Source organism: Mesocricetus auratus, unplaced genomic scaffold, assembly GCF_017639785.1.
Source record: "Mesocricetus auratus isolate SY011 unplaced genomic scaffold, BCM_Maur_2.0 Super-Scaffold_100021, whole genome shotgun sequence".
Taxonomy (NCBI): Eukaryota; Metazoa; Chordata; class Mammalia; order Rodentia; family Cricetidae; genus Mesocricetus; species Mesocricetus auratus.
In genome coordinates this window covers 8373112-8397606 of record NW_024429202.1, presented here as the reverse complement: position 1 = coordinate 8397606, position 24495 = coordinate 8373112, and the positions used below count along the sequence as shown (strand labels likewise).

Below are 24495 nucleotides of genomic sequence, written 5' to 3'. Positions count from 1 at the left end.
GAGGGCTGGGAAGCGGGCGGCAGCAGCTCCTTCTAGGGCCTTAGGGTACCAGGGCTGAGCTCCCACGGCCAAGGGCCACACTAGGGGAGGGGCCCAGAGCATGGTGTGGGGCCCAGTGCTGACCTGTCCCAGCTTCCTGCCTTTCTCAGCGCTCACTGCCTGCCTGTGGACTCTGGCTGGATCTGCTGAGTTCTGCCTGCTGGCTGGCTGCTGGCTCCTGCCTGCGGCTGGCTGCTGGCTGCTTCCAGCCTGCCTGCTGCCCCTACCCGCTGGCTGCAGAGAGCTTGAAGTGGGGCTCCAGCCCCTGCTCTCAAGCTGTGGCCAGGGCTGGTAGATCAGGGCATGGCTGACCTCGTGCAGAGTGCCACAGAGGAGATGGTGGGTCAGAGTAAGCACTCAGGGTCAGCTCAGGTCGGGCCCCCACTGCCTGGCCTCTTGGAGTGGGGTGCATGGCACTGCGATGGCTAGGGCCCTAAACCCTCAAAGCTGCTGGCCTTGGATTTGGAGGGAGATGACAGGCTCTGAGGTCTCTCTGTTTCTCTTTAGAGTGCGCAGAGCACTCACTTACTTTATCCTGAAGATGGCTGTCAGCCAGGAACAGAAGCCCTGGGGGAACACAGAGAACACACTGGAGATCCCAGTTTACCAACGCACTTCCCTTCCCTTAAGCTCCACCCAGGAAACAGCTCCTACGCCCACCCCTGCACCTGAAGGAAACCCCATCCACACAGGACGTAAGTCTGGCAGAGTCTGCCTAGTGAGTGAGGCCCTGGTTCCTATCTCTAGTATTGAAAAAAAGGAAAATATTTAAGTGGGGGTGAAGGAGATGGATCAGTCAGTAAAGAGCTCACTGTGCAAGCACAAGGATCTGGGTTCAATCCCCGGACCCTACAGAAAAAAAGCAGGGCATGGTCATGGTGGTTCACACTGGGGAGGCACAGACAGGAGGATCTCTGGGGTTCATTGCTCAGACAGGTTGGCCTAATAGGGAGCTCTTGGTCCCAGTTAGAGACCCTGTCTCAGAAAAAAACAGATGGGCCTGGCAAGATGGCTTGTTTGATCTCTGGAGCCCCACATGGTAGAAGAGAACTGACTTCCCCAAGCTGTATGTGCTGTGTGTGTGCATGTGTGTGTGCATGGTGGATAAGTAAATGCAACCCCTTCAAAAACAAAAACAAAAAATAAACCACGGTTGACAGCACCCAAGGAACAATGGTTAAGGTTAACTGCTAGCTTCCCCATGTACCTGTATAGATGCGCAAACACTCATGACAGACAGACAGACAGACTGACACACACACACACACACAGCGTATACAAGAAAAACCCCACAAAGAGCTGGGAAGGTCTGCCCTCAAGGAACAAAAGGCCCAACAGTTTACTGTTGGACCCCAGGTCCAGAAGTGCTAATAACTGCAAACCTTAGGGCTCAGTGGGCCAGAATGGGGATGGGTGTACTTTGGGGTTCAAGAAAGGTAGTAGGATCCCCTGATCTCTAGATACTAAGAAGAGCTTGCAAGCTGGCGAAATAACTCAGAAGGTAAAGGCGCTTGCTGCCAAACCTGACGATCTGAGTTCAATCCTAAGGACCCACATGGTGGAAGGAGAGAACCAATTTCTAGAAGTCACCCTCTGACCTCCATACATACAATGTACATAGTGGTAAACACACCCATAAACTTATACAAACGAATGAATTAAATTAAAAAAAGGTAGGCCTGGAAGATGGTTCGCTGAGCCAAGGAAAAGGCATTTGCTGCCAAGGCTGATGACCAGATCCAATACGGTGGAGGACATAAGTTGTCCTTTGATCTCCCACCCATCCTCCCCCACGTCTCTTGCCCTCATATGCACACACAATGCAAAAACATCTCCATGGCAACCAAAAGCAGAGGGGCGTGCCACACTGCCCGAGCTCCTGCCTCTACCTCCCAGTCCTCAAAGGGATAAAAGTCTAGGTTAGCAAGGCTGCATTATCTCCCTCTCTGTTTCAGTCCTGCCTTCAGGTAGACAGTGGACGACAGAAAGAGAGCCCCGCCCCCACTTCTACCAAGAGTAGGTCCATGTCTGGTGCAGGATGGGCAGAGTGTGCCTTCCGGCCAAAACGCAGGTCTGGTTACCTGAGCTCCATTCACGTCTGGGGACTATCTGGACACCTCTGACTAGCAGGGGTGACCCCAGTAGCTTGCCACTTACCCTGTTTCACTTCTGGAAGCTGAAATCTCAGCTGAGGCTGCTGTAAGAGCCTCAGCCCAAGTGCGACTGACCAGGCCCATCCTAGAGATTCTGCTATCAAAATGACAAGAGGACCAGGCAGGGAACAGCTGCGCACCCCATCTGGTGTGACGAGGTCTGGGGACTGCCGTAACCTGTCAGGGTCTGAAGGCGCTGCTCAGTCAGCACCAACACCCCGAGAGACAGTCAGGCCCCGCGGCCGGGGCCACCAGCCCACCACTGCTGTGAAACGTGATGGCGTCAAGGCTCATTTGGTTTCTAAAGCCTTGTTCAACGAAAAAAGGGGTTTTCATCGGTAGTGGAGGCGGGCATCAAATTCTACTGTGGCGAACAGAGTTCGGAACAGACAAATGTCAGGGGTGCCACTCAGAGGACCTCATCCTGTGTCATAGCAGCTCTGGGCCAGCTGTTGTCCTCTGAATATTAGCCTGTCACGTCCACTACTGATAAAAGGCCGTACTGGAGCCCCTGAACTTACAGCAGTGCACTCAAGGGAGTCGGGAGGAGGGCACTCACGTTGTCCCTTTGGTCAAAGTCGACGGAGCTGGAGACGGAGGTGAGACGCTCATACCGGTCATGACTGTCCCCATGCATAGCTGATGCCACACTGGGGTGGGAGATAGAGCAGAGGGAGGGGAGGGGAGGGGGCATGAGTCTCAGAGGGGCAGATGTGAGCACCCAAAGAAGGTACAGGAAGTGCAGAGGCTGAAGCAAGAGTGACCTCCCCCTACCCTGCCTCCCTCAGGGGTCACTGGTGACGGACAGCAAGTGGGCCTATGGGAAACGGTGTCTTCATTATTGACCAGAATGGAGGTTGAAGTTCCACCCTGCTGTTCCAGAGGTGACCAGCAGGGGGAGCGGGAGGTAGGCAACAGAGCTGGTGTTACCCCAAAAAGCAAAGGTGGGGTGACCCAAAGGGGTGGCGAGACCGGAATGTCTCTTGGGCAGGGCCCAACCCTCCCTGTCCCTGAGCCATCAGCTGCCACAGCTCCAAATCAGTCCTATGGACAGAGACCACAAGGAGACGGAAAGGCCACAGCGGGAGCTCCCGGGCAGGGCCCATCCTAGGCCTCCAGAGGAGCAGGGGACCCTGGAATATGAAGAACTAGCTGTTAGGGGCTGGGAGCTGCTGGTGGCACCCAATCCTGTCTCTGCACGATTGTGCTGGGGACTCTCCTGGGGAGTTCCCAGAGGATGCTCTCGCCCTGGCCAGTGAAGGCTAAGAATGCAGGGGTTCACTCAGAGGGGGTTTTCTTAGGCAGGAAACCTAAGAGGAGGAACAACACCAATAAGGGCAGAGACAAGCTGAGGAGGCCCCCGTCCTGCAAAGCACACCGCCAGCGTTAATCTGAAACATGAGCCTGCAGAGGAGAAAGCTGCAAAACAAAAAAAAAAAAAAGAAGAAGAAGAAGAAGAAGAAGAGAGAGCCAGCGACTGGCGCGGAGAGGAGAGGAACGCAGAAAGGAGAGAAGGAAAGCTGGGTTAGTGCGGATGAGGGGGCTGGTGCCCCACATACTATTCCTGCTCCACTCGCTCCCTCTCCTGCCGGCGAAGCCTGGGGACAGAGAACAGACAGGGTTAGCAGGGGTGGAGGAGAGTCCCTGGGACTGGGGAGGGTCCTCAGGCCATCCCATGCTGGCCCAGGGACGAGTCCCTTTCTATGCCCCGACAGAGAGAAGGCCTGCTCTTCCCTACTCCCAAGCAACACGGAACATGATGTTTGCGAGCAGTGGAGAGGCAGTCCCGGGCTTTCTTACCTGTCTGCATCTGTCACCAAGGCCAGCCGCCCATAGTCCCAGGCCACCTTCCGGAGGATAGAGAATAAGAACAACAGGGCCTGGGGGCAGAGGGGAGGCAAGTGAATGGCTGTCGAGAGTCGGGGGGGGGGTCAGAACCCTAACTTGAAGGGAGGCCCCTGGCTTGGGTGAACGCGCAGAAGTTGGTCAGTGGGAACCTCTTTTTCCTGGTTACGAGTGGGAAGACGGGACGTGGGTCAGAGACGGAAGACGTCTGCAGGGGATGCCCTGGACCCAGGTGTCAAGGTGGGGACGGTATGAAGACACTCACGAGGAAGCACATGAAGTCCAGAGCCAGCACGGTGGGGACGCCCCCAAAGGGCAAGCCCTGTAGGACGGTGCTGCGGATCCGGGCACTGTAGCAGTAGTCCTTGGAGTTGCTGCTGTTGAGGGCCGCGGTGCCCAGTGTGGCCAGCAGAAAAGGCAGCATGGCTGCTACTGCCGCATGGTCCTCCTGAGCAGGGGACAAGCCAGTCAGCTGGGTTCATCCCCTAGCCACCCTGGCCTTGCAAGGTGGGTACGGGGAGAGTTGACCAGGTGGCTCAGTGGGCGGAAACCTCTGCTCATGAGAAATAAGGGCCCAGGGAAGGGAGGTATGTATCACACAGATTTATTTCACGGCCCGCTGGCTATGATCCTACCCTGGGTCTAGGCAGCGCACCCTGGTCCTAACGAGGGCAGGGACGGCTGGTTTCACGGCAAATGCAGAAGAATCTGTGAGCTCAGTGTCTGTTTCCCACCTACCCCCAGCTCATACAGCATCTCTCCTAGGCAGGAATGACGAGGAGGGTGTAGACTGCAGATGTTTCAGCGGCTCTCCCAGAGGTGCTGGGTTCGGTTCCCGGCACCACACAGAGGCTCACAACCATCATAACTTTAGTTCTAGGGGATAAGATGCCCTCTTCTGACCTCTGCAGGCATCAGGGGTGTATGTGGTACACACACACACACACACACACACACACACACACCACTCATACATATAAAGCAACACAAATAAAAAGATTTAGAGATGGGCAGAGGCCCGTCTCTGTGCTAGGGAGTAAGAGTCCAGAGTCAACGGCTTCATTCTGATCTCAGAACCTCTAAGTTCCATCTTTAGGATCACAATAAATAAATGAAGAATTAAAAAGGAGTTCTTCTCGGCCTTTTGGCTAAGATCAAGTGAAAAGCGAAAAGAAAAAACAGAATGTTCAAGTGTGCTTAGTTTTTAATTCTGTTAACCTCCTCCATATAACCACCTTCAAAACAGATGTTCAGCCTTAGAGCTGTCCCTGTGTCCTCGGCGCAGAGCACTGGGCTGGAGTGCAGGTAAAAGCGCCAGACTTCAGAGTCCGTGACACCCGCTCTTCTCCACGCCTGCTTCCCTCCCCTCCCTCCAACTAGCTGTACAGGGGGAAAACAGAGGGGACTGAGGACTACAACTCCCAGAATGCTGTGCTTCTGCCTCCGGAGCAGAGCAGGCTGGGAATGCTGTGCCCTCCAGCCAGCTTTTCCATTGGCAAAAGAGGGGAAGAGTGGGCGGAGGCCTCTAAAGGCCCCCAGCAACCACTGTACTCCTGTCTTGCCTGGTGCCTGCCTGGTGCCCTGCCACAGTCCTTTGTGCTCTAAGTGGATGAAGAGCGGAGGGGAGAGATGGGGAAGCCAATTGGAGCCCTGGACTCTGGAAATGCTTGGGGACAAAGCTGAGCAGGGCCCTGGGGAGGTTCCCAGGCTGGAGAAGTGTGGCTGCAGCAGAGGCGGCTACCACAGCAGCACAGCCCCACCCGGTCCTACTCAGGGGCCCCTGGGGGCCCCTTCTGCTGACAACATGGAAGGTCTGCTTAGAGGAGGGTCCCGAGGGAAGAAAGGCAACCAGACAAAGAGAGAATAACAAATCTAGAAGAGGTGACTGGCAACTTGGAAGGAACTGTCTGTCCCTTACAACCCCCCCCCCCCAGCAGCTCTGGGGTCTCCCCTTTCCCCTTCAAACACGCAACCACACAGGGCAGGAGCCAGCAGCTCTTAAGGACCAGAACATGAGCGATGCTATGTGTTTCTCTTGGTCCAAGGGAATCTTTGCAAAGCCTGGGTCAGGATGGAGCAGGGAATAGCTGTCCCGCATGTGCTATACTGGCTCCTTTTGGGACCCAAGCTGCCTTTAAAAACACATGAGTTTAATCATTGCAGCAAGTACTATTTATCTAGTGCCCACTGTTTCAAGAATAACAATATATGGGACTCCAGAGATGGCTCCAGATGAGAGCACTGGCTGCTCTTTCAGATAAGGATTCAATACCCACATGGCTGCTAACAACTGTCTGTAGCTCTAGTTCCAGGAGATCTGACACCCCCTTCTGGCCTCTGCTGGTACTGCACCCACACGGTGCACAGACATGTAGACAAACACCCCACGCATAATAAATCTTTTTAAAACAAAAGAATAATAGCATACATGACTGCATTTATTCTTCAGACACCTTGTGAGTTGTATCACTGACATTTGAAGTTGTCAGTAGAGGGCACAGAAAAGTTCAGTACTTTCCCACTAGGTCTCACTGCAAATAAAATGCTGGAAGCTCGAAATTCAAACCAAGTCTGTTTCTACCCAAAGCTGGGCCCTTCTCAGAACACGGTGCTATGTTGACAGGTCTAGGGCAGGTGAGGGTAGACCTGGGTCTCACCCTTCCAATCTGTAACAAAGATGTATCAGCAAGGCTCTCACAGAAGGGTCAAAATGTATCCACCGTCTGGGGTGGGGGTGGGGCAGCATTCTGTCTCCAGCTCTTACCAAGGTCTCTATGTAGCCCAGGCTCATCTCCTACTTACGATCCTCTGCATAGCCGGGCGTTGGTGGCGCACACCTTTAATCCCAGCACTTGGAGGGGGGGGCAGAGGCAGGCGGATCTCTGTGAGTTCGAGGCCATCCTGGTCTACAAAGCGAGTTCCAGGAAAGCCTCCAAAACAATACAGAGAAACCCTGACTCGAAAAACCAAAAAAAAAAAAAAAAAAAAAAAAAAGAGCCTCTGCATATATGGATACTTCATAAATAACAACGTTAATTATTTGTTCTTAGGTGAGAGACTACAAGGGCAGTCGAGGTATATGTTCAGATGTGTAAACGTGCTCATACATGTGTCTGTTTGCGGAAGTAAAGGGACACATGGCCTCTGAGTGGAAGAGTATGTGTGGGCGCGTTGGGAGCCTGGGTCTGCAAATATAAGATGCACAGATGCCGAGGCCACAGGACAGGCTAAAGGTGGGTACAGGTACTTTGGGGAGGGAGGCCCTGGCTAGCCCCCCTTCTTTTATTTGAGACAGGCTGATGGCCTCAAATTCCTGATCCTCCTGCCTCCACTTCCTAAGTACTGGGAATCAAGCCTAGGCTTCATTCATGTTAAGCAAGTGCTCTACCAACCATACACTACATGCCCGGTCCTGACCCCTCTGAACTCCAGGAAGCCTATCCTCATCCCTTGTTTCTAAACTGTTCAGACCCTTTTCCTGCCATTCTCCCATCCCCATCTTCTCTACTCTGAAGGAAGATTGGACATTCTGGAAGCTTCTACATGAGGTGGCTCCATTACGGTGGGTGAGAGCTGAAGTTACCAGATCTTTCCATTGCCAGTCTTTTTACTGTCTTAGAGCACCTCTGCTCCCCAACTACACAGATCCTCCTCCCACACCCAAGGCAAGCAGGGCACACCCAGATCACCCATCCATAGGTGACCAGGGAAGGGACTGGAGCCAGGCGAGGTCACAGGGTAGGTAAGGGGTGGAGTTGGGCTGGTGGCTTTACCAGTTGACAGGGTGACTCCGAGCTCTTAACTGTAGGGGTGGGGCTGTTGGGCTGTGTCATCCAGAGCAACTGCTTTCAAATCCAGTCTAGGGCTGGGAAGCTGAGGGGACAGAATACTACTTGGGGACAGTAGTTGGAGTCAAAGCCTCTCCCAACCCAGACGTGCCCTGCCAGCTGTGAGCCCATTTCTCTAGTCGGATACTGAAGCTGGTTTTGTAGGAGGGGATTTTAGACTAAGTCAAGATTGTCATTTCACTAATACAAACTGTATGTCACAAGGTAGAAGTTACTTTTTTGTTTTGTTTTTTTCCTTGTAGAGTTTCTGGAAAAGACTTAATTTGGGGCTTGGGAGTCTTATACAGCCACGGAGAAGAAATTAACTCTTAATGTGAAATGTGGGCCTCACTCTTCCAGTCTGTAATGAAGTAGTATTAACGGCCTTGGCTGGCCTGAGTGGAACTCAGACAGGCAAAAGTTTTATCTATTCACAGGTGAGCCACTCCACTCCCCATCTCTCTCCAGAGTCTAGCTATACAGTTTAGGCTTTTCTCCAAGTCAAGATCCTCCTGATACAAGCTACCACACTGGCTTATTTTTATTTTGTGCAAGGCATTACTACTCTAAGCACTTTGTAAATGTTACTATTTGCAACTCCAACAAGCCACCGAGGCACATAGACAGCAAATAACTTGGGGAAGTCACACAGCCAGTCTGTGACAGACCCAGAGATGGGCCCAGGCTAGGGGAGGCCACTAGCAGGGGCTCTGAGGCTGAGGGTTGTTAGCACCAACTCTGGAACGCCACACCCTAGATCTGCAGGCCTGCCTTTCCTCTTGCTTATAGCTCCTGATCCTTGACTCAGGAGTGTGTGGGCTCAGGCTCTGAGACAGGGGTACAGGACAAGGGCTCTAGGATGGAATGCACTCTGCTTCTATTCTGGAAAAAGTGCTTAACCAGCTCGGGTCTCAGGTCCTTCACCTGTAAAGTGGGGACAACAACTCAGCCATGTGGCTGCTTCGGAGATGAAATAAGATTAAAAACAAAAGAGTTCAAAGTTCTAAAAACAAAACAAAACAAAACCAAAAAAAACAAAAACTCAACCAAACAAAAGAAATCACCACAAGAAAAGACTAGCTGTTGAAGTCAAGCACATTGGTGTACACCTGGGAGATCAGGCGTTCAAGGCCAGCCTGGGCTAAATGACGTCACATCTCAAAACAAAACAGCTGTTATTAATGAGATATAGACTCCAGGAGATTGCTTTTAATGGAGGAAGGCTGGTTAAGACCAAAATAAAACATGTAATTTCACGATAGGAATAGAACTAGTCAGTGGGGGGGCGGGTGCTTCCCCTAGGTTAGGGACTCTGTCACCAAGTTCCAGGATGTACCCCATCCACCTGCATTAGGCAAGGTGGGGCACCAGAGGTGATTGGTAGATCAGGAAGTTCAGAGAAGTGAACCCATTACTACTGATCAACTCTCAGGCAAGGCGCCAGGCTCTTTACCTGCATTACACTATTGGATCCCGAAGATCCACCTCGGAAGGAGGCAGTAGTAACTAATCACACTTTTAAGTAGAAACAGAGGTTAAGATGGTTAACTAATTTGTCAAGGTCACGCGGCTCAACAACAGCAGAGTTAGGATTTGAACCCAGGTTTCTGTTACTCTGTTGTACTTGAAAGGAACTTGTATGATGTCCAGAAAGGGGTTCTTAGTTACTTATCACCCATCTTCTGCCTCAAAACATCCCCACCCACCTACTCACTCACTCATTGGCCAAGCCTGCACTGCTGAACTAACAGCAGGTCCCAGCATGTGCTACCTGGGGCATGCCAAGGCGTAGACCCTCTGGTACCCCGGGGGACAAAGGTGCTGCCAGGAATACCCCCCGACGTGAGCCTGGCAGCCACTCCCCTTCCCCCTTCTCACGAATCTGGAAGACAGAGGGCTGTGGGCCCCTCTTCAGGAGATGTTGGGCACAGTGTCATTCACCCGGGCGTACTGCAGACCCGGGAGGAGGCTACGGGGTCAGGGAGCGGTACTGGGGAGGAAGCAGAGACCCAAGCCCCCCTGGGCTGTGGGCCGCCAGACCTCTGACCAGGGGACCAAGGCAGCACAAAGTCCCAAGGGCAGCCAGCCCCTCTGACCTCTCTTTCCCACTTCCCAGGCGTCCTTATTTTTCCTGGGTAACACAACGACAATCTTTGGGACAGTCCGCACCAGGCGGTAAAGACAGCCGGCAGGGACAAAGCGCGCCCCCTCCCCCTCAACAGGGCCTTTGCCTCCTCGGGATTCGCGTCTGAATCGTCTCCCCACCGCACCCTCCAACGCAGGCCCGGGCGGCTCATGAATGAACTGCTCTGTGTGGGGCGCAGGAGAGGACATGCTCCCAGGGCCGGCCGCCCTCTTCCAGCCGGCAGACCAGTCCCCACCGGGGCCGGGGACAGCTACCCGTCTGGTGCCAGCACCCTCGAGCCCTGCCCTTTGCCCAAGCCTGGACCCCTTGTTCGCGGCCAGTTTCGTCCCCAGCAACAAGAGACCGAGGGCAGTGGACTCGGCGACCCCAGAATGCAAAACTCGGGGGCGGAGGCGGGTGGTTCCCTTCAGCGCCAGTGGCTGGGAAGCAGCGGGGACCCGAGGAGGGCCGCGCAGGGGCCGCGCACCTGGACGGGGCAGGTGGGGATAGAGTAGCACTCAAGGGTCGGGACAGAGGGGGGGTCCCACCCCTTTGGATAACCCAGCGGGGCGGGGGCAGAGGACGGCGCACATCTGGAGCCCCGGCAGGGGTGGAAGGACTCACATCTGGCCAGGGACGCAGCGGGTTTGGGGACAAAGCGTGCCTCCGTTGGGTCCCGCGGGGCCCGGGCACCTCTGGGTCCCGCAGAAGGTGGAAGGGAGGGGACGCGCAGCTGAGTCCTGGTGGTTTTTTTGTTGTTGTTATTTTTTTTTTCCTTCCTTGGGGTGGTAGTGGGATCCTGTGATCCAAGTAAGGGGTGCTGGGGAGGGGTCCGCGTACTCACCCCCAGGCGCAGACTCGGCTCCGACTCGGGAGCCCCGGCTCCGGGCGGGGCGGGGCTGGGGAGGGGGAGGGGGAGTCGCCGGGCGGCTTGAGCTCTGGGCTCCTGCGGCGGCCGCGGCAGCGCGTGGGGGAGGGGGAGCCGAAGGAGGGAGGGGAGCCGGGGGCGGGGCTCCAGCAGGAGCCCGCCCCCCACGCCGCACACGTAGAAAGTGCGCGCGCACTCACGGAGCACCACCGGCGCGCAGGCGCAGGGGGCGGGGCGGGGCCTGGCCAGCGGGGCTCGTGGCGGGAGATTCCCTGGGAGCCAACTCGGTAGGATGGGGGCTCAGGGGTCGCCTTGCTCTCCTCGCGCTGCCTCTCCTCCCCCTTTCGTCTCTGCAGTAGGGGGGTGCGCTCTCAGGGAGGGGTGAAGACAGGCCTTACGGGGCCCAGGGTTAATGAGGGGGGTCTCCACCCTTCGCGAGGCCTCGGCTCTGCACCCCGTAGCCTCCTGTTTGCCCAGGGCTGCGTGGTCCACGCCGCCTCCGCGCCTCCCACGCCACCTCGATGCGCTCCCTTGCTTACCCCGGTCTGGGAAGTGGAGCCTCGGGGAATGGGGCCTGCGGTCTTGCCTGGGCCAAGCAATTTAGGCAGGTTGCTCTGGCGCGTCTCCTGTAGTTTATCTGCTCCTCCTCCCACTGGGTCTGGAGATGAATTTGCTAGAACCTTCTTCGATGTAAAGAGGGAGGAGTCCTTGCTTTCGCTTCTGTCAGGCTGAATGACTCCCGGTCCAGGGGATTCCCTGCTTTCTCAGTTCACCGAAGACCTCACCTAGCAGGGGTTAAGGCAGGGGCGGTGGGAGGCGGACCGCCTCTTTTCTGTATGTCACCACACAGGTCACGATCGCAAAGACAGGGCAGACACCACCTGTTTAATTTCGGGTTCTTAAAGGGGACAGAAGGAAATACTGCTTTCCACTGTGCGCAGTAAGTGAGCCTTGCCACGCTGAGACGTTAAGGGACTGATCGTGTAGCGGTCACAGGAGCTGGGACGAGTCACCTTGGGCTGCTTGGGAAATACTGGCACCCAGGACCTTGCAGTCACAGTTGGACACTGGTCAGTGTATTTGGTTATTCAGCCACCGGTTTGGTCTGTTGAAGTGTCTTTCAAACACTCCCCATGAGTGACTTGAAAATCAGTTTAGTAGATCATGGCCATCATATATATATATATATATATATATATATATATATATATATATATATATATATACCCACTCCCTGCAGCAATGGACTTGATGCACGTGCTCCCTACCAATGAGGCCCAGCTAATTATTATGTATGATTTTATATATAGGCGTTGCACTTACGTTAGGTATTGTGTCTTAGGACACAAGTGCACGGGAGTGTATTAGGTGTCTTCCACTCTTTCTGTGTGTCATAGAACGGTTTGGAAAGGCATTGTTCTCTCGTATGCCTCCCGGTTTCCTTGGCTTGAGCTTTTCAGTCACTCTAAATCTTGTGAAGTTGCAGTTGGTGAGTGGACTAGCAGTGGGTTTGCCGGTAATCCTAGACGCAGGCACACGTTCACGGTCATCCTCTGCTGCTTTGGGGGTTTAAGGCCAGCTTAAGACGGCCTGAGATCCTGTCTCAACAAAACCAAACCTGCATACAAAAACCAAGCCTCCCAAACTGAGGATCGTGTTGGAGGTAGGGGAAGGGAGATGGAGGTTGTCACTGTAGACAGCTTGGGTCTGGGTCCTGAGAAGCGGCTGAAAACAGTTCTTGATGAGGAAGGTCTGTTGTGATGCTTTTGGGTTATCCATTTTACCCACAGGGCTCCTCAGATGTGTATTTCCTGGGGGACATTTTACATATGATACTGGTGTGTGTGTGTGTGTGTGTGTGTGTGTGTGTGTGTGTGTGTAAAACTAGCCTGACTCACTCCCTGGAATGATAAAATTCGCTTTGAGGCCAGATATCACTGATAGTAGGTATCTAGAAGATGGGAATGGAGGTCATGCTAACCTGGTTTGGGAACTTCTGGAGATCACTGGAAGATGATGTTTTTAAAAAACATAGTGCAAGTGTGAATCTGAACCTCTGGACCTGGCTCCCGTTTCTCAAGTGGCTATTATCTGAACACAGCCTAGAATCTTACATGTAAAAATCCATCCCTCCACCCCTGTTCCCCACAGGGTTTCTCTGTAGCCCTGGCTGTGCTGAAACTCGATTTATAGACCAGGCTGGCCTTGAACTCTGAGATCCACCTGCCTCTGCCTCCAGAGTGCTGGGATTAAAGCAAAAGTCTTGACCTGCTGGACAATGGTGGTACACGCCTTTAATCCCAGCACTCAGGAGGCAGAGGGAGGTGGATCTCTGAGTTCAAGGCCAGCCTGGTTTATAGAGTGAGTGCCAGGACAGGCTTCAAAGCTTCACAGAGAAACCCTGTCTGGAAAACAAAAAAAAAAAAGAAGAAGAAGAAGAAGAAGAAAATGATCTTGATCTGCTCTCTTGTTTGACTGTCACATGTGAATCTGCCCAAATGTGTTTTCACATTACTCATGTTACTTGGTTCTGTGGGAACTTGGGAAGGCCTCAAGAAGTCAGGTTATAGTTTAACCTCTTTTTGTTTGTCTGTTTATGTGAAACCTTGGCTCTCATGGTCCAGTCTGGTCTCAGACTCATGATTACCTCTGCCTCCAAAGTACTGGGATTAAATGGATGCACTGCCACACCCCACTTCAGTCTTCCAAGTTAGAGGTTGATATAATTTTACAGGTATGTTAACAATGATAGTCAGTGTTCAAGAGAGGACTGTGGTGTTGTTCTGGGTCACAAAATGTGCTGACCTAGAAGGAGAGGTCAGTAGCTTATTAGGGAATCAGGGTGGGAGGTTCCCCATCAAAAAAACTCTTAAAAATCATGTCTGTCCTTGGAAAGTCAGGAAGCACTTTTCTGTGTTTCCCCTATGCTGGGAAGCACTTTGAGGACTGATCTGAGATGGAGGAATGGACGCTGCCTTATGATGGAGGAGTGAGGCCAGGAAACAAGCTGCCTACTGTGTAGACCAGAAGAATATCCCAGTTGAAGTGGTCCCTCACCTAAGTGAAGCTAGAGCACTTTCAGATCCATGGGCTCCTCTCTACCCAATGGCCCCCGATTGTCCACAATTACTGAGACCTGGGGACGTGATTTAAAGGTCACAGACATATCAGAGATGAGCCCTGCCAGTAGCATTTCCTCTTTGTTGTAACCTTGCTGTCCCACATTCCTCTGGCTGCCTGACTTCTTAGCCCTGGCTCCTTGCCACTGGCTCAGTTAAGTCCTCATAGAAAGTTAGACATAAGATAAAAACTGTGGACCAAATTGAGGAATGGGTTGCTCAGTGGCCGCTGTAGTTGAAATACATCTTCATTTATTGTTGAAGGGTGCTGTGCTCATTGGTAAGTAATGCTGTGAAAACTCACACCTGGGCAGGTGAGTCAAATCTGCTTCTGTCTTGCCCTGGACTGTGCTGGGTGTGGTGTGTTACTGTTGTTGTTGACAGGATCTTACTATGTAGCCGGGGCTAGCTTGGACTTCAGTATGTAGACCAGGCTGGTCTTGAATTCGCAGAGATCCACTTGTCTCTGCCGCCTAAGTGCTGGGATTACAGGCATGTACCACCATGCCTGGCCTTGGTGGTTTTATTTGTTTTCTTTTTGGGATAGTCTAACTCAGGCTGGCCTTGAACTTCTATGTAGCTAATGTTGGCCTTGAACTCTTGATCTACCCGCCCCACCTCCCCAGTATTGAAATCATAGGTATGTACACCACAACAAAGGCAACTTTTTATTTCTTGAGTTTTAAGAATGTGTACTGCTGGGCGGTGGTGGTGCATGGCTTTAATCCCAGAACTCAGGAGGCAGAGGCAGGTGGATCTCTGAGAGTTAGTTCCAGGACAGCCTCCAAGCCATAGAGAAATCCTGTCTTGAAAACAAACAAACAAAACACACAGTGTTGTATTTATTTTTGGTGAAGTATTTTAGTGGGTAAAACTGCATCTGAGCCATATCCCTGTCCTGCTGGGTGTACTTAGTAGCAGCAGCTTTGAGCTCTGGTCTGGATTTGGTTGCCTTATAACCTGGGAGGAGTGACAAGTAGTAGTACCATTTCTGACTGAATTCCTCCACTTGCAAAATGATGCAAGTCCTCAACTGGTCCAGCCTCTCACAGTTGCCTGTTTTGATTTGTTTTTCTGTTTCCATTGGGTGCCTAGGAATGAAATCATCAATAAAAGCACTGTGGTGTGGATACTTGAGAATTGCAACATATTAGACTTGTGTGAGGTTAAACTGTATACACAAAATAAACTTCCTGAAAGAGCATGAGGATAGGGAAACAGTAACAGGTGTTGAAGCCCCAAATACAAGCATTTGTTGGTCCAGAATGATGGGAAGGGTCTTTTTGTGATTCTTCAAAGTGCCAGCCCTTGCTTTTTCCTGCTTAACATTTGATTTGTTTTGTTTTTGGAGACAGGGTCTCTGTAGGTGAAGCTGGCCTGGAATTCCCAGGCTGGCCTTGATCTAAATGTGGTTCCTGTGTATTGGTCCTCCTGCCCCTAGTACTAGAGACTGAACCCAGGACATCATCCAGGTCAGGCAAGTGCCTGTCCCTCCAGAGTTCTGGGATTAAAGGTGCCAGCCACCAGGCCTGGCTTGGAAACAATGTATAGGTCTCTGGTACTCAGTATACTGGCCTACTTATATAGAGAGCATCTTTGCTGGTTACTTTGTACTGAAATTCAACACCTAAGTGATACCTGGGAAAAGAAGGCTCTGCAAGGCAGCATCGGCTTGTGCACAAGTCTGAGAAGCTAAGCCTGCTACTCAGAACCCAAGTAAAGGGGGAAGGAGAGATCTGACCCCATAGTTGCCCTCTGACCTCTGCACTGTGACACACGCAGTAATAGATAAATATCCTCAAATAGTGGTGATTTTTTTTCACAACGCATACCAAGTGTTATTCTTAATTGTTCTTCTAGTCCTTAGTATGAAAACTAGCTAACCGCCCCCGAAAGAAAAACTAGCTAAAAATGAACCCTCTAAATCAGTGGTTCTCAACATTCCTAATACTGTGACCCTTTAATAATAAAATTATTATTTTTTAAAGATTTGTTTATTATACATACTGTGTTCTGCCTATACATATGCCTGCAGGCCAGCAGAGGGCACCAGATCTCATTATAGATGGTTGTGAGCCACCATGTGGTTGCTGGGAATTGAACTTGGGACTTCTGGGAGAGCAGGCAGTGCTCTTGGAACCTCTGAGTCATCTCTCCAGCCCAGTAATGAAGTTATTTTTGTTTTGCTACTTCACAACTACAATTCTGCTACTGTAAATATCTGTTTTTCCAATGGTCTTAGGTGATCCAGTGAAAAGGTTATTCATTCCCTTCCCCCCCAGGGGTTGAAACCCTTAGGTTGGGAACTATTGCTCTTAAACATCAGAAGTCTGGATGGGTGCAGGAGAAAAGACCTAACACACAGAAGCGCACAGAACAGGGAAACTCTGGGATCCACGTGTCAGTAACTGCTCTCAACCCTAGAGCAGTAAGCGGGCAGGTGCTGGGCTCTGACTCCGTGGAGCTTGCATTCTAGGGGGGGCTGCATGTGATAAGGCTAGCAGACACCACCGGGTGTCTCTACGCTCCCCTCTGTGCTTCTGCAGCGCAGTGGGGAGTTTGACCAAGCTGGGAAAGGGGCGTGCCTCTCCAGACATTAAATCATCTCCACCCTACCCTGTGAAGGAGAGGTTGTGATTCACACTCTGAAATGGGAGGATAGTGCTGTGAGTTGACCAGGAAATCACGTGAAAAGCCACCTCCGGCACTGGAATCTTCCAAATACCCCAGCTCCATCTGAATGAGAGTGTCGTAAAGGAAGAAATACTGAGGTCTGGGCAAACACAAGACATGTTGTTCTGTGTGCCCAGGTCTGCCAAGCCTCAGGTCCCGTGTCTGCAGGGCGGACTTGTGCTAGCAGAGAATGTAAAGGCCTATCAAGAGTTTCCTTGAGCCGGGCGGTGGTGGCACACGCCTTTAATCCCAGCACTCGGGAGGCAGAGGCAGGCGGATCTCTGTGAGTTCGAGGCCATGCTGGACCGACAGCCTCCAAAACAATACAGAGAAACCCTGTCTCGAAAAACCAAAAAAAAAAAAAAAAGAGTTTCCTTGATGTCCACTGCTGTCCCATAGCTGTGGAGCGGTTTTTTGCTGATGTGGGCATTGCCCATACTAGACAGGGAGCTGCTTCCAGGGGTCTGTAGACAAAGCATGAACTTCCCCCACTGCTAGCACCATGCTGGCACTAGGGAACTCCTGGAGGGGACTGCCTGTGAGGTTCCAGTGTCAGATGGGGGGGGGTGACACCTAATTTATTTATTGCACTCCTATTTTGGGGGGACCTGAGATCTTTTCCAAGAGAAGCAGTTGTCTTTTGAGGAATAAGGCACATAGGTGAGGTCTGTGACTGTGCTTTAGGGCCATGGAAAACTGCTGGGTCAACTGGGGTTGAGGTCAGAGGTTACAGTCACTGTCAGATCCATTAGAAACAGTGAGAGTAACATTGGCCTTTTAGGAAAGTTGAAGTCTTTCCTGGAGGCATGACCCTTGTGCTTGAAGGTAGGGTGCAGAGTCCTTGCCCTAAAAGTTCCTGTGGCCATTTGAGGAGTCCTAGTAAGTTTCTGAATGGGGGGAGTAAGTAGCAAGGAGTAGAACGTGAAGGGACTTCCGGAATTACCAGAAACCGGACCTAATGGCCTGGTGTCACAGGCCTACTGTGATCTCAGCGACCTGAGAGGTTCAAGGCATGTCTGGGCGCTGGGAGAGGCTGTATCTCCGTGGTAGAGGGCTTGCCTGGCATTTTTGAGACCCTAGGTTCAGTTTCTAGCTTGGCAAGATCCATGTAGGGCTGATGTGTGGCTCGGCAGATTGCTGTCCTAGCATGTGCAAGGTTCAATCCCACAGCACACTGTACATTGCCTCAGTGACATTTCCACCGGCACAGGGTGCAGGGCTGCCCCGTGTAGATCGGGCTGCCCCTCACTTGAAGAAATGGTTCAGACTCAGTAGGTAGAGAGGGACGTGGGCCACAGGGCCAGCTGAAAGCAGGCACTAAGTGGAGGCCTGGGAGCGTTCTTTAGCGGTTAGAGGGTTCCTGGAGCACTGGGATTTGTGGCGGTAACCCTACCAGGAGCTTCCAGGAACCCCTCAGCACTTCTATAGTTCTTGGTCTAGCATTCTAGGAGCCAAGTGCCGAGATGAGGTTCCTGTGACCCCAGGATGAGCCATGTGGGCTGCATTCAATTAATTTTGGATATCCAAGGAGTCCCTTTCCTCCGGGAGCAATCCTGAAGGCTGGCTGGCATCAGATGGCACAACTTGGCTGGGGCTGGGGGTGCAGGTGGCTGCCCTCCAGAGCTGTGGTGGTTTTCTGCCATTTTCAGTTATGCTTAGAGCGTGAGCCCTTCTTGCTACCTGCACTACAGACTGCCTCAGAGCTTAAATATAGGGGCTGGGATGTCACTCGGCTGTGGAGTACAATAAAGTGGCCATGAAGTCTTTGTTTTGTTTTCTAGATGAAGGCCTATCTATATTGCCCTGGCTGTCTGGAACTTGCTGTGTATACCAGGCTGGTCTCAAGCCTGCCTCTGCCTCCTGAGTGCTGGGATTAAGGCGTCACCACCACACCTGGCAAATGCCAGCGTTCTTGATGGAACTAGAGTGTGTTAGCAGTTGGAGAAATACTTCAGGTTGCATAAGCGGACTACTGCGGTTCAAATTTCAGCCCTGCTACTCCTCACTGTCTCACCTTGGTCAAGTTACGTGTGTGTGTGTGTGTGTGAGTGTGTGTGTGAGAACAGTGGGGTCTGTAGAAGTATGCTCAGGGGTGTCTGACTTAAGTGAGGTGACAGTGCACAGCGTGCAGCTTTAACCACCACAGCAAAGGTCCATCAGGAAAACGGACCCGGCAACGCAGAGCCTGGGGGGTGCCGAGGGAGGTCCCCAGGCTGAGGCTCTGTGTAACTCAGTTTCCTCACCTGGGAAGGGAGATGGGAAGAAGAAAAGAGCCGATAAGCACGGGGTGCCCAGCCTGTTCTGGGCGCTCTCCGTAGCCACTGGGCCAGGATCTTCGGTTAGTAAAGCTGGGCTGCTGTTGGCCTCTGTGTGTCCGGTGCTCAGGATTGCCTGGATTAGTTGCCATCTGCTGCAAGTTTTCTGAGTGGGCCAGCACTTCACAGGAGCCCCAAGGAGAACACTGGGTGATGGGGTTTGAGGCAAGGTGCTAAGTGACAGGCACTTGTGGAATGCCCAGGTATTTCTGGAAGTGACTAGCGACTTCTCTCCCACCCTTATTAAATAGTATTATCTGAGGCAGGCATGTTGAGGCCTCGCTAGGCAAAGCTGTGTGTAAATACTCCAGTGCTTAGGTACAGCTCTAGAGCTCTCCAGCAGTGCCCTCTGTGGCCCGGTGTCTGGGGGGAAGAGCTGGCTTGCTTACAGCTGGGATCCCCATCTGGCTTTTCCTTGCCATGGCGCAGCAAGGCTCATGCCCTAAAGGACTTTTTGACGTCTGTGTTTATGTGTCCAGGTTCTGTGACCTAGGTGCTGAATCTCTGTCTACTGTCTGTGGAAGTTTTCCATGCCACAGTGCTGTGGGGGAGACTCACCCACATATAGACTGTGGTCAGTGCCTTGGCAAGGGTGGCTTTGGCTCTTCTCTGCCGACCTTGGACTCTACAGGTGTCCTGGCATTCACGTTTGGGAAGGGTGATATGTGACAGGTGACTTTGGAAGCTGCTTAGATCGTCTCATTTGCACCCTGCTTCCGCAGTGGGGATTGGATCCAGGGTGTGCAAACACATTACCGTCACTGAGCTGTATTCTCAACCCTTTTTAACTTTTTTTTTGTTTCATGTATACCAGTGTTTGTGTGCCTGGTACCCAAGAAGGCCAGAAGGGATGCCTGACCCCTGGAACTGGAGTCACAGATGGTTGTGAGCCACCATGTGGGTGCTGGAAACTGAACTCAGATCCTCTGCAAGATCCGCCAGTACTCTTAACCATTGAGCCATCTCTCCGGCTCCATATTTTGTTTTGTCTTTTTGTTTGCTTGTTTTGTTTTATTTTTCCAATCAGGGTCTCACTATGTAGCTGGCTGTCTTGGAGCTCACTCTGTAGAATAAGTTGCCCTTGAACTCATAGAGATCCGTCTGCCTCTGCCTCCTGAGTGCTGCGACTAGAGGTGTGCGCCACCATTGCCTGGCTTGTTTTGTGTTTTAATAATTTCTTTCAGGTAGGGTCTCATGTAACCCAGGCTGGCCAGAGCTCGCTACATAGCACAGGTCTTGAACTTTTCATCCTCCAGCCTCGCTGCAGCCTTCAGTGTGCTAGAATTACTGGTGTGAGCCACCACAACTGGCTTAATCGGTTTTAATACAGGATCTTGATGAGTTACCCAGACCAGCTTAGAACTCACTCTGTAGTCCGGCCAGGTGTGGAGTGTGCACCCTCCTACCCAGAAGATCTGGGATTGCAGCCCTGTGCTACCGGCCTGGCTGATCTACTTTCTTCCAGGATGCTGATGGTTTCAGAGGGCACACAGGTGACAAGAAGGTGTTCAGGGGAGCCAGGTGGTGTGGTACACGCCTTTAATCCCAGCACTTGGGAGGCAGAGGCAGATGGATCTCTGTGAGTCTGAGGCCAGCCTGATCTACAGAGTGAGTACCAGGCTCCAAAGCTACAGAGAAACTCTGTCTTGAAAACAAAAAACAAAAAAAAGTGTTCGGGGACTGGAGAGATGGCTCGGTGGTTAAGGGCATTGGCTGCTCTTCTCTTCCAAAGGCCCAGGGTTCAAGTCTCAGCACCCACATGGCAGCTCACAACTGTCTGTAACTCCTTCTCCAGATGCTAAAGGACTCCTGTTTTCTGTTGCTTGGAGAAGCTGTAGGGCTGGCAGCTTTGACTCATCAGGATTGGGAGCTGGAGTTCTGTCTAATCATTGTGTGTCATTCACACACTAAGATGCTTATTTAGTGACTAATGAACTTGTGCTGCAGTGTCCTCTCCCATACAAGGCCCCATGTAAAGCAGGCTCTGTCCCCTTTCCTGCAGGTTTGCCGTCTTGGGATCCCATGGCTGTTCTCGCTGAGCTCTGGGGCCCCTTTGCCCACATCGGCAGAGCATTCGGCCAGCGCTGCTTCAGGTAATGCTTGACATCTTGTTCTTCAGAAGTGTCCCTGGCTAAGCCTGCCACCCTGGTTGGATCCTGTGGTGACTAGAATGGGAGAGGAAACTCAGGGAGGTGTCAGGGGCCGGTGGGAGCTAGGATTTAGTCAGCATGGGGGAGGGATAGGACAAATGTGCACGTCATGTCTTGGGTCCAGGAAAGTGTGGCCTGTGATGGACGCTGTTCTGCAGTCCCTGCCACATACTTATTGTCACAGCTCTGATCCTGTCATTCCCAGGATATAAACCCCTTACATTAAAAAAAAAATTCTCAGCCGGGCGTTGGTGGCACACACCTTTAATCCCAGCACTCGGGAGGCAGAGGCAGGCGGATCTCTGTGAGTTCGAGACCAGCCAGGACTACCAAGCGAGTTCCAGGACAGCCTCCAAAGCCACAGAGAAACCCTGTCTCGAAAAACCAAAAAAAAAAAAAATTCTCAGGATGTAAACCCCTTGCATTCACTCTGTGTGTGTGTGTGTGTGTGTGTGTGTGTGAGAGAGAGAGAGAGAGAGAGAGAGAGAGAGAGAGAGAGAGAGAGAGAGAGAGAGAGAGAGAGAGAGAGAGATTGAGATTGATTCCGGCATGCAGGTGTATCATGATGTCATGGTACACATTTGGAAGTCAGAGGACAGCTTGCAGAAGTTGTTTCTCTGCATTATGGGTCTTGGGGATCAAACTCAGGTTGTTGGGCTTGGCGGCAAGCACCTTTATCTGCTGAGCCATCTTGCTGACCCCAAAGTTTTGTTTTTTGAAACAGGGTTTCTCAGTGTAGCCCTGGCTGTCCTAGAACTAGCTCTGTAGACCAGGCTGTCCTTGAACTCACAGAGATCCACCTGCCTTTGCCTCCTGAGTGCTGGAATTAAAGGCTTGTACCACCCTAAACTTTTTTAAGAATGAATTTCTTTTTTCAAGACTGGATTGAATCTAGAGTTTCCGACCAACCGTCTTTTTACATTTATTTTGATTTCTGTTGTTTTCGTTTGCTTTATACAATAGGGTTTCACTAGAGGGCTGTAGCAGGTGTGAATATTTCCCCGTAGGTCAGGCTGGCCGTCTTCCCACTTCTGCTTCCTGAGCGAGCGCCAGGGTTACAAGTGTGAGCTACCAGTCATCTGCTTTACCTTTTATTTTGAGAGAAGCTCTGGCTAAGTTTCCCAAGCTGACGTTGAGCTCACTCTGTAGCTCACGCTGACTTTGAACTTGCCATCGTCCTGCCTGGTCTCCTACGTAGTCAGGATTGTTTCCATGCACCAGGAAGCCCAGCAGAATTGTCCTTCAATTACAGAATTGTACAGTTCTTGTCCGCACGTGCTTCCCTACCAAGCCAGGCTGGCCCCGCCCAGCCACATTGCCTTCTGCCTTGACCCCGTGCCGCCGTCTCTGCTGCTTCCTGCAGACATGAGTGAGAGTTGCTTCTAGTGCAGGCCAGTCCTCAAGGCAGGCCTCAGAAACCAGCTGTGAGGCGGCTGAGAAGCCGGGTGAGAGTGGGGGAAAGTGGCTCGGCAATGGTGTTGGCTGCCACCACGCCTGGTGACCTGAGTGAGCTCCATCCGCAGGACCCTCACGGTGGAAGGAGCGTACCAGCTCCTCTAAGTTGTCCTCTCACCTCCAGTCATGTGTACGTGCGCGCACACACACATAGTAAGTTAAAGTAGTTTTTAAAACCCGTTTTTTGCCGGGCGGTGGTGGCGCACGCCTTTAATCCCAGCACTCAGAGGCAGAGGCAGGCGGATCTCTGTGAGTTGGAGGCTGGGCTGGACCGATAGCCTCCAAAACAATACAGAGAAACCCTGTCTCGTAAAAACCAAAAACAAAAAACAAAAACCAAAAAAACCCGTTTTTTAAAGAAGAACATGATGAGTATATAGTAGAGCAGAGAGGTTTGGGGAGTGTTTGTCAGGTCTGAGTAGAGCTGTCCGAGGAAGGAGGTGAGTGGGTGCACCTAGAAAGAAGTTTCTGGGAAGCCTTTCACAGCAGCAGCAGTGGATGGGAGTAGGTTGCAAACTTGGGACCTCCCGACTTTTCAGTGTGTGTTGCGTATTTTGGAGGGAGCTCTGTAGTGGAAAGGCAAGGCTACCCAAAGGAGCAGTGTGGCCCCGAGGTGGAGTCACTAGCTGGAGGCCATGGGGAAAGGCGAGTGGAGAAACGGTTCCAGGAGACCCTGGGATTGAGCTAGAGAAAAATCACACTTTTTTGGGGGTGAGCATCGGGAGACAGAAACTCCACCTGGATCTGCCAGTAATAGTGTCTGAAAAGGATTGGATCTGGGGGCTAGTGTGCTGCAGTTGCTTCTTCCCACCTTTGGAGGCTGAAGCAGGAGGATCACTGCTCCCAGGACACTGGACAATCTGGAAGACCCATCTCCAAAAGCCAAGCCAAGCAAGTCCCTTTGGAAGCAATAAGAAGTTGTTCTGCTGTGTTGTGCCAGGGCTCCTTCAGGAAAGTCTCCAGGTTCCCAGGTTCTATGAGAGCAGGGATGGGCTGCACCGGGGAAGCAGGTTCTGCAGGATTGGCAGGGGTGAGGCTGCCTGGAGAGATTCTTTAGCCCTCCTCGACTTTCAGAAACCAAAGGCTGAATATGACGTATGCCATGAAGTTTGTTGTCCCAGAAAAACCGGAATCTCGACACTCAGTAGAAGCTTTTGGTTTTGTGAGAGGGTCTTACTGAGGAACACAGGCTGGCCAAGCCCATGATCCTCCTGCCTCAGCTTCTCAAGTGTGGGATTACAGCCAACACACTGGTGGTCTAAGAAGTGCTCGAATATAAGGAAATGGGTAGTTGAGGCCTCACAAACTCCCTTTTTGTTGGTTTCTGGGTCATACTCTGCTCAGCATGTACATATATGTATATGCATGTGGCTGACATGTACATGTATGTCTATGCGTGTGGCTGTCATGCACCTTCTGGCTTTCTGGGACCTGTGCCTTGTGGTCCTCGTCACAGACTTCTTTCTCTCCCACCAGCACCTCTGGGAGCCTCGATGCAATCCAGAAGATGACTCGGGTGCGTGTGGTGGACAACAGTGCCCTGGGGAACACCCCATACCATCGGCCGCCTCGATGCATCCATGTCTATAACAAGAGCGGGGTGGGCAAGGTCGGCGACCGGATTCTGCTGGCCATCAGGGGACAGAAGAAGAAAGCACTCATTGTGGGGCATCGCATGCCTGGCTCCCGAATGACCCCAAGGTTTGACTCCAACAACGTGGTCCTCATTGAGGACAATGGGAACCCTGTGGGGACTCGAATCAAAACACCTATCCCAACCAGCCTTCGCAAGAGGGAAGGCGAGTATTCCAAGGTGCTGGCCATAGCTCAGAACTTTGTGTGAGCAGAGCAGCTGTGAGCTATTCAGCCGTTCCCTTCACGCTGGTGACAGTGTCCGAAACAGAATAAATGTTTGGTGTGTGTTTC

The 24495-nt window shown here is 52.0% G+C and overlaps 2 protein-coding genes across 5 annotated transcripts in view; one reads left to right on the top strand and one right to left on the bottom strand.

The window, feature by feature from the left end:
* Tmem63b (transmembrane protein 63B) overlaps positions 1-11414 on the bottom strand; it is a 26845-nt gene extending 15431 nt beyond the window's left edge. Inside the window, exons 1-6 of one of the 4 annotated variants that reach the window (XM_040729567.1) lie at positions 11397-11414; positions 4303-4485; positions 3993-4072; positions 3752-3790; positions 2752-2842; positions 569-606 (exon numbers count right to left, since the gene is read on the bottom strand). In XM_040729567.1, the coding sequence (XP_040585501.1) occupies positions 569-606; positions 2752-2842; positions 3752-3790; positions 3993-4072; positions 4303-4461 (407 nt within the window). In that variant the 5' untranslated portion in view covers positions 4462-4485; positions 11397-11414. Of the gene's footprint in view, positions 1-568; positions 607-2751; positions 2843-3751; positions 3791-3992; positions 4073-4302; positions 4486-10613; positions 10744-10833; positions 10955-11396 lie in introns of those variants that run through there. The other 3 variants (XM_040729564.1, XM_040729566.1, XM_040729568.1) reach the window with 3 other exon arrangements.
* Mrpl14 (mitochondrial ribosomal protein L14) lies at positions 11064-24495 on the top strand. The gene is made up of 3 exons (XM_005072326.4): positions 11064-11144; positions 20967-21057; positions 24046-24495. The coding sequence occupies exons 2-3, from the start codon at positions 20987-20989 to the stop codon at positions 24410-24412; spliced, it is 438 nt and encodes a 145-aa protein (XP_005072383.1). The 5' UTR covers positions 11064-11144; positions 20967-20986; the 3' UTR covers positions 24413-24495.